Raw genomic sequence first — 8,766 nt, forward strand, 5'->3', positions numbered from 1 at the left:
TTTTTTACTATGACCAAGAATAAAAGTCTACCGCAAGGGGCAGAGCCTTTTCCTATAAAGCTCCCACACTATGGAATAATCTTCCTGTCAATGTTTGAGATTCAGATGCAGTCTCAATATTTAAGGCTAGGCTGAACATCTGTACAGTCAGGCATTTTATTAACTACTTCCCATCTTAAGTAAAGGTGTAGATCTGGGGGTCCATGGCCATTGAGAGTTGTAGTAAACTGGGTTATGATGCTGTCACTTCACCTCTCTTTTGTCACTGAGGTTTGTTGACTGAGAGCGCCAGAGTGCTGATGTTCCAGGGTGCCATCATGGCTGTGTTTCCTTCTGGCTCTTTCCTTATAGCTGTGGTGCCATAGCTAGATCTGCCAGAGTCCATCATTGCACATAGTTCCCCAATTTACACACCCTCGTACCTGGACATGTCTCTCTTTCTGCTGAGGTACACCTATCCCTGATATCATGATGTTACTGAGCCTCATCCCATCTCAGCTACCATGGCTTCTCCTACCACCCCTGATGTCCCCTGCTGTAGCCCACCACACTGCCACCCCAGCTAACTACTCTCTGTTGCCCATAATGGACGTCCTCTTGCAGGATGCCATGATGATACTGAGCCTCTACCCATCTCAGCTGCCATAGCTACTCCAACCACCCACTGATGTCCCTTCCTGTAGCCCACCACACCTCCACCATAGTTTCCTACTTCTCCATTGACCTTAGTTCTCTTGCAGGATGGGTCTCGGACACATGCACACCTCAGGACAAGGTGTAAATAAATAAATATATGTTTTTACATTTATTTTTCTCTTAAAATTGTTATTGTGGTGACCATTGTCGGCCAGAGGAGGATGGGCCCCCTTTGAGTCTTGGTTCCTCTCACGGTTTCTTCATCGTGCTCTAGGAAGTTTTTCCTTGCCACTGTTGCCCTTGGCTTGCTCACTGGGAGCTTGGACTTGGACATTTGTAAAGCTATGTATAAATCCGAAGAAGATTCCAAGTTGGCAACTGCCGTGTACTGTAGTAAGACATAATTGTAGTAAGAAAACTGTAGTAAAGTACACACTGTTTCCAGAGAAACAGAATGTTTTGGACAGGGTTCCTTAATCTTTATATATATATATTTTTGTGTTATATGAGGCTGTATTTTACAGTTCTTACAATTTGTAACAATGTTTGCAGTCCAGAGCCCATGTAATAACAAGATAGAATTTTGGTTATTTCCTCACTCAGAAAAGTGAGCAGGAGAATAACAGGACATGAGGAGCATTTGAATTAGCTATTCTATTCTAAACCACCAACATTCATTTACTGTAGTGACAGTAACCTCAACCAACAACAGACAGAGAGAGAGAGAGAGAGAGAGAGAGAGAGAGAGAGAGAGAGAGAGAGAGAGAGAGAGAGAGAGAGAGAACTGAGAAATGAAGCCTATACGCACTGGCGTCCTCCAGTGGTCATTATGTGAATGCCTCATTTTATTATACAGTAAACAAGAAATAATGACCACCAAATAGTGGTAAATGTGCAAAGCATTTTACCTAGTAATTTCATTAACAATTTTAAAAATTCTAAATATATATAGATACAAGAAAAAATCTTCCACAATAATCCCAAAATAAAATCTAAAATAAAATATACATACTAATTAGAATAATCTTCTTAATCTTATTTTAGCAATAAACCAGGAGCACCATGGTCAATTTCATGGCATTATAAACCTTGTACTATTAGCATTCCTCTGATCAATACCAGGGATGCTACTCCTCCTATATTACTGGGACAATTTCCTATAATCAAATAAACCACAGTTCTAGACTAGAAATTATTTCAAATGAACAATCACCATTCTCATTCAAACTTCAACCAGGATGTGGTCTCAGTTCCTTAGAGAAACCACCTTATTAGGGCCATTAAAAGTTGATCTGTAAAAATAACAACCTGCCATAGGTGCCAACCTTCCACCTAAAGCAGTGAGAATAAAGGCAGCTTTACACCCTTGATACTCCTACTTTAGATGCAAACTAAACCTTCCTCTCAGCTCTTAGTCCATGCATTCTGTTCTGCACAGTCAAGCCTACCTCATATTTGGCATTTAAAAGTCAATCTGTTTAATCACTCAGCTCAAGTCTTTTTGGACTCTTCAAGTCTTTGGGCGCTTCTCTGTAGTTGTCGATGTTTTGCTGGTGAACCAGTGAGAGGTAGCGATGCATACGCAGGACTGGATGAGAGATATGGGCAGTATGTGTGGAGCGTGAGAGAGCGTGCGTCCTCTGATTGGCTGGCCTGCTGTATCTGGGCCGCAGACTGATTATCTCCAGTGATGGGCTGAGGCGGTTGACAGAAAGCACATTCCTGTGGCTGCCATGGGCGCAGGCAAAGGCCTGCTCGCTGTGTATACGCAGACGGACACGTGAAGTGTGGAGATGAGGATGCTCGGAAAGCTCTGGAAGATGACAGGAGGATGAGGGCATTGCTAGTCTGCGGCGCCTTCTCTCCAACATTGGCTGAAAAGTTAAAGATTGCTCCACTGTTAGTTTTGGTGAGGGAACGAGAGACTGAGTCGTCTTCGCCTTTTCCGACTGGTCCTCCTTAGCAAAAGTATGCCCACTAGTGGAGAGAGCAGGCCTGGCTTTGCGTAGCAGCTTGTAGCGGGACTGAAGGAAAGTTTTAGAGGGAGGGGCACGAGGCTGTCTAAGCGGAGCCCCCTCCACCAGAAGATTAATACCAATGTATTGAGGAACCTCTACTGGTGCCTGGAGAAATTGCAGAATACAAAATACAAAACAAGTTTGTTTAGGCCATTTGTACATTTTTTTCCACATGTAAAGGTCTTTCTTCAACACGGTTATGTACAAGTCTGTGAATAAACTTCTGTGTTGCTAGTTGGCTAAATTAAACATATAAATGGTTAAATAAACACGTGTGCCTGTGAGTACCTGTTTATATATGAGCACAAACCCTCCGGTGTGGGTGCTGCGGTCGTAACGTCGATCCAGTACCACACGCAGTGTGTCCTCCTGTACGGCAGGGCAGAGGCGGGTGGTGACGATCGTGGAGGTGGCCATGGTGGGGCTGGCGTTGACCTCCAGCAGCCAGGGATGTAGGTCGCGCCCCAGGATGAAGTCAGCCCCGTAGAGCTCGAAGCTGGCTTTGCGTGGCTCCACACTGTCCTGGGCAGTCAGCAACGTGTGGACAACTGCCTGCCTCATGCCAGGCACCACCACATCCTCCCATAGTCCAGCACGACCTGTAGCAGCCATCCAGGACCGGAATTCCGTACATGACCACATGTTCTCAGTGGGCAGAGACGGGTCACGATTAACACTTGGCTGGAAATGTTTCTGGATGGAGTTGTTGCAGAGATGGACAGAACTGAGAGAAAGAAAAAGATGAGCAAATATAGTTTAAAGCTCAGATTCAGAGTACTGAAATTTTATATTCATATTTAAGCCTCTGTACTGATGAGCAAATGCAACAATTAGCTTTCCAGTTCAGGGATGAAATTAATTAAGATAAGGCATAAAATTCTGTTACTCTGTACTAAATTCTTGTATTCTCTTTCCCACCTGTCCAATCTATATGTAGAGTAGGGCTGGGTGGAGAAGCGTAGATAACACTCGCGGTAGAACCATACTGTGAGGGGGTTCCAGTCCGTCACGAGGAACCACTGTCGCAGATCAAACTTAGTGCCTTGAACAAGCAGAGGACGCTCCAAGTACTTCTGCACTACCCATTTACTGTCTTTAACTAGGGAAGGGTCCTTACCTACTAAATTCAATATCTCATCTAACCTATTCATACAGACTATATCTACACACACACACACACACACACACACACACACACACACACACACACACACACACACACAGACAAAATAAGCAATTAAAACATAACAAAAGAAGAATGTGCACTCCACTGATGTCATTCATAGCTCTTATACTGTTCTCCTCAATATAAGTGTGTGTGCAGTTGAAGAATGTACACACACTTAAACATACATACTCTTGTCTCACCCCTTCCTCGTGATTTGGCCCCTGGTTTTATAATCCAGATGTTACAGAGTCCATCAGTCTCTAGCTGTGGACAGACCTTCTGCATTCGGATTAGCATGGATCTACAGCGCTCTGCATACTCAGTACACTGATCTAGCATCATACCATCACTACAGATGGAGATAGCAGAGAGAGAGAGAGAAATACATGACACATCACATATCTCCCAAAATGGAGATTATACAAAGTTTAAAACGGCTAAGTAAAATAAAAATGTCATTTAAACATTTAGTAAGTGCAAATAAATATTTATATTACACTTACTGAATAACTAAGTAGTAGCTATGGATAAAGTCTTCCCATTGTTGATCTGAGAGGGTGGGAGGAGTTTCCAAAGCGATGTCTATGTCACGGTGATCTAGGCTATTGAGATATTCCTGACATACATGCAGAGCAGTGTCAATCAACCCAGCTCCAACCCTGTAACTGGATTGCAGTTTATGCTGCTTAACAAAACCTAAATAAAGGTAGAAAAAGAATGTGTGTTTGTGAATAGGTTCATATGTGTACGTGTGTGTTTTTGTGTGTATGTGTCTTACCCTGAGCCTGTTTAACATTATAAAGTTCTCCTGTTCTGTCCTCCCCTCTCCCCCCCTCAGCTCTCTCTGCAACAAATTGTAAGAGGCTTGTGCATGCAGTACGTCTGAAGTCCTCTGTAGAGTGCAAGGTAGAAGGAAATAGTTTTAATTGACCTGTAATATGTCTTATGTGTGGGACTCTGAACTGAATGAACAGAGGAGCTGACCAGTAAAAGCATGTTTTTCATCCTCTGCCCCCAGTCTGTAACAGCGTGGGAAGAATGTGTCAGGATCTGTTGAGTCAAACCACTGCAGATTTCTTAAACTCATACACAAGCCCACCTGGGAAAAAGAGACAGGCACTATTTGGACAAGACATATGAAATGAGATATTTGAATGTTTGCAGGGAGTTTAAGACTAGAATGATCTTTGCGTGTTTGAGGAGGACCTTGGTAGTGAAGCACCCTGCCCTGGCATAGTGATTAGTCATCTGGTCTTTTTGTAATGACAGATAGTCAACTGTGTCCCTCCTGGTTGTCCAGTAGAAATGTGTGGTTTCGTTGCGCACCAGTCGAGACTGCAGGGTTAAGTTATAAAAGTAATGATAAAAAGAAAGTACAAAAAGTACAAAAAAACAAACAAACAAAGTTATAGAAGAGTAATATAGAAAAACATTTTACAGTTGCTATGGAAAAACTTTTGTTAATTGCTTTGGTAAGTTACTGAGATATTAACAGCATAAAAGCTCACCATGAGGTCATACATGTCATCAATATTGTCTTCCCTGTCTTCATCCTGCCCTTTGTCTGTACCTGCAAAGAGACAAAAAGGATACGATGATGATGACATACTCTCTACAGGGATCGAGAGTCTCATCCATCTCTCATTTCTGGCCTGTTATGTCAGCCCTAGAATTGCAAAGTGTCATTATTTAATAACAATTATTCTGAGTGTGCTTGAGATTACATTGCCACACACACACACACACACACACACACACACACACACACACACACACACACACACACACACACACACACACACACCATCCCATGACCTCAGGTTCTCAATCTTAAAATGAAAAGACATCCCTGCTTAACCAGCTAATCTGTTACCATCATCATCGTCACTGCTGTCAATCTCTTCCATGCCCTCTGCCTCCTGGTCTCCATGGCAATGACCCCTTGGTGGGTTGTGTGGAAGTCGCCGCTCCACCCACCCTCTGGCCTTCAGAGCAGCGCGAACCACAGGGTACGGACCCTGCACTGAGAACACCTTCCTCTCCTGTGCTAGCAGCAGCAGCAGAATGACAGCAGCAGAAGGGGATTATTACTGTATTATTTTGCCAGTTTTGCTCAGTAGCTATCATGTAAACTCTCACAAGTGTGTAAGTGGAGGGTAACTGGGGAAGGGTACTAGGAGTAAGACAAGGTATTTGGATTACCCATTATCTTGACTGTCTGTGAAATGATTGCCAAATTAACATCAAGAACTTTCTTAATTTCATTTTCTTTCATTTTTGTAAAAAAAAAAAAATCTAATTATTTGAGTGTAATTTTGATATATATACTAATTCTAATTTGATCAGCAGTGCAGGTTATAATAGAGGGTATACACTGATGTCATCCTCTGGAATATGCTCCTAGATGGAATGGTGGCAAAACATTCTGCAACATGGCTACATTTATTAGGGGAAATGTTGAAACCAGGAATGAAACAAATGAACATCTACTTAAATTAAAGGCAGTTGGACTCAGCAGTGATTTATCCAAATTACAAACGAAACAGTGGTGAATGAAAATTGACATGTGGCCAGGAAATGGTTTTCCTGACATTTGTATGTAGGCTAACTGATTTCGATGTGGGGGAAATACACTAAGCAAAAGCTTTGAAACTCGGTCGTACTTAAGGGATTTGTTGTGGAAATTAAAGTGACGACGGACACCAATGGATTGTCTGGTTGTATGTTGATTGTACAAATATCCATTGTACAAGTATTTGTATTTTATTACAACTGCTATTTGGAAAACTGTAAGATAGATGGGATTACTTTGTAGCTGCACAGAAACCATCATGAACTTTAATGCGTTTCTTGGTTTTCTAGACTGGGTTTGACTTGACTAGCTAGTACTATTTTTTCTTTTCTTTAGCTTTCTGCAGTTTGTAAAAACATAGTTCAGAAGTCATGTTGAATCTATTTGTACAATCACACAACAGCTCTCCCATTTTTGGTGTTTTTGTGTTTTTGCAGAATTCCCACTGAATGCTAACTTTGCCACTCAGTCTTTCTGCCACTCAACCACAGTGACTCCTACTAACAGTGACATCACATCTATACCCTCTATAACCCTCATCACCCCATCTATGAGAGCACAAAAATATCACACAGCATGCACTGACCTTTACAGCCCTGTCCACCAGAGCCTTGGCCATCCTCAGTCTGTCCAAGTTTATTACAGGGAGAGTTACACGACTGCATCGTATCCTGCCCTCCAGAGGGGCCACTGTCTCGCATACACAGACACACACACACAAATCATTTTCAGTTCAATAAGATAAACCATCTGTATGTGGCTGTGCACATGCATGCTTTCAGGTGTGTGTGCACCTGGCATATGCTGCTTCTGAAGGTCACTCTTGACATCCCCATCAACCTTCATTTCTGAAGAAATGATCATGTTTTCTTTATCAGGTTAAACTTATCTTAGTTGGATAATGAAAGATAAAAAGGAAAGAAAATTGCAGCCCCAGAGATCAGAGAATTGGATATATTACAACAACAAACAAACAAACAAAAATTCCCATACTTATGCAGTCCTGACACCCACACCAAAACAATAGCAGCTATGAAACATGGTAATTAGACATAGATGTCTGGATGCAGGTTTTGCTTCATAACTGCAGGATTCTTATGCCGTACCCTCTATTTGTAATTACAAAAGACATGGAGATTCTAGTTGGCCCTGGTCCCAACAGTTATCATACCAATCTGACAAAGCTCTGCCAAATGAAGTTGCCAATGATCCCAGTCACTGCATTTGATATGTCTTGTCCTTTATACAAAAAATATATTTTTTAAAACGTCTATAGCAGACATTATGGTGTCCTGAAGGCGATATGAAGTATATATTTTCAGATTTGTAAGTAAACTTACTTTGATTCCTACTACATCCACCGTCTGCAGTTCAGCAGCACGCTCCTATTCGGTTAAATTACCGATGCATGCCGCAACGTCCAGTCTGTTTTCAGGGTGGACGTTCCGTCTACACCTTGAACACTTTACTTTTCACGACGCTGTTGACGGTACCCATAACAACGGTTTCCTGGGAACGGGACGCCAAGATACAGCCACGAAATCAGAAGTAATTTCCCTTGTATGATGACAACACATTAAATTGTAAATCGCTGGCTTTGGTAAATGAAAACGCTTTTCGCTTTTCCGCCAACTTCACGCGACTACGTCTTTATCGTTTAACGCTTCTCTTGGTCCAGTATTATCTTATATGCATTATATATCTAATTCAAGATATATATCTAATTCATTATATATCTAATTCACTCAGTTAGAGTGAATATTAAGAAATACCCATGACACACACACACACACACACACACACACACACACACACACACACACACACACACACACACACACACAATACTACTACTACTACTACTACTACTACTCACAGCTAAGGAGTTAGTATGGGTATTGAAATGGGATCATTCTATGCAAACCTCTATGACTTGTAACCTTAACAATACCGAGATACTTTCATGACATTTTTGTTATTGCTACATGCACATTTGAAGAACTCTGTTGATTTCTTCTTTCTGCGAGTTCCAGCCACCTCTGGAATATGCATGGAATATATGACATCCTGCATGAGGAAACCTTTTTGTTTCAATTACGTCTAAACATTCTGGTTTAAATACCACCATCTATTATAAACCCAATGACTCATTTTTATTTGTAGTTCAACTTTTCCCATTCCAAGGTCTGTAAAACCTCCATCCCTTATTCATAGCTATTAAGACTGAAAACACATTTTCAGGGAAAGTGTGAAAAACTTCCTCCAGAAAAGTGTAGGAATATGTGAATATTTATAACTGTGCATTTTCTAAGGACATTATAGATTATGCTTTTGATCGTGTTTGACCTGTTGAGAGAATAGATTTACTGACA

At 41.6% G+C, this 8,766-nt stretch overlaps 1 protein-coding gene across 4 annotated transcripts; it reads right to left on the reverse strand.

Annotated features, from left to right (window-relative positions):
- Positions 1-1,338: 1,338 nt before the first annotated feature.
- Positions 1,339-7,864, reverse strand: ttll3 (tubulin tyrosine ligase-like family, member 3). 4 transcript variants are annotated; one of them, XM_081717530.1, is made up of 13 exons: positions 7,735-7,852; positions 7,189-7,283; positions 6,981-7,084; positions 5,696-5,864; positions 5,331-5,392; positions 5,029-5,157; positions 4,807-4,921; positions 4,601-4,714; positions 4,326-4,518; positions 4,023-4,171; positions 3,573-3,816; positions 2,943-3,378; positions 1,339-2,759 (listed from the first exon to the last, which is right to left on the reverse strand). In XM_081717530.1, the coding sequence occupies exons 2-13, from the start codon at positions 7,256-7,258 to the stop codon at positions 2,115-2,117; spliced, it is 2,430 nt and encodes an 809-aa protein (XP_081573656.1). In that variant the 5' UTR covers positions 7,259-7,283; positions 7,735-7,852; the 3' UTR covers positions 1,339-2,114. The 4 variants fall into 4 exon arrangements, with proteins under 4 accessions (XP_081573656.1, XP_081573657.1, XP_081573658.1 ...); XM_081717532.1 differs by having other exon boundaries at positions 1,341-2,759; positions 5,696-5,869; positions 7,189-7,242; positions 7,735-7,837; XM_027007895.3 differs by having other exon boundaries at positions 1,342-2,759; positions 7,189-7,242; positions 7,735-7,864.
- Between the last annotated feature and the right edge of the window lie 902 nt (positions 7,865-8,766).

This window comes from Electrophorus electricus, chromosome 7, assembly GCF_041902795.1.
Source record: "Electrophorus electricus isolate QZ-2024a chromosome 7, ASM4190279v1, whole genome shotgun sequence".
Taxonomy (NCBI): Eukaryota; Metazoa; Chordata; class Actinopteri; order Gymnotiformes; family Gymnotidae; genus Electrophorus; species Electrophorus electricus.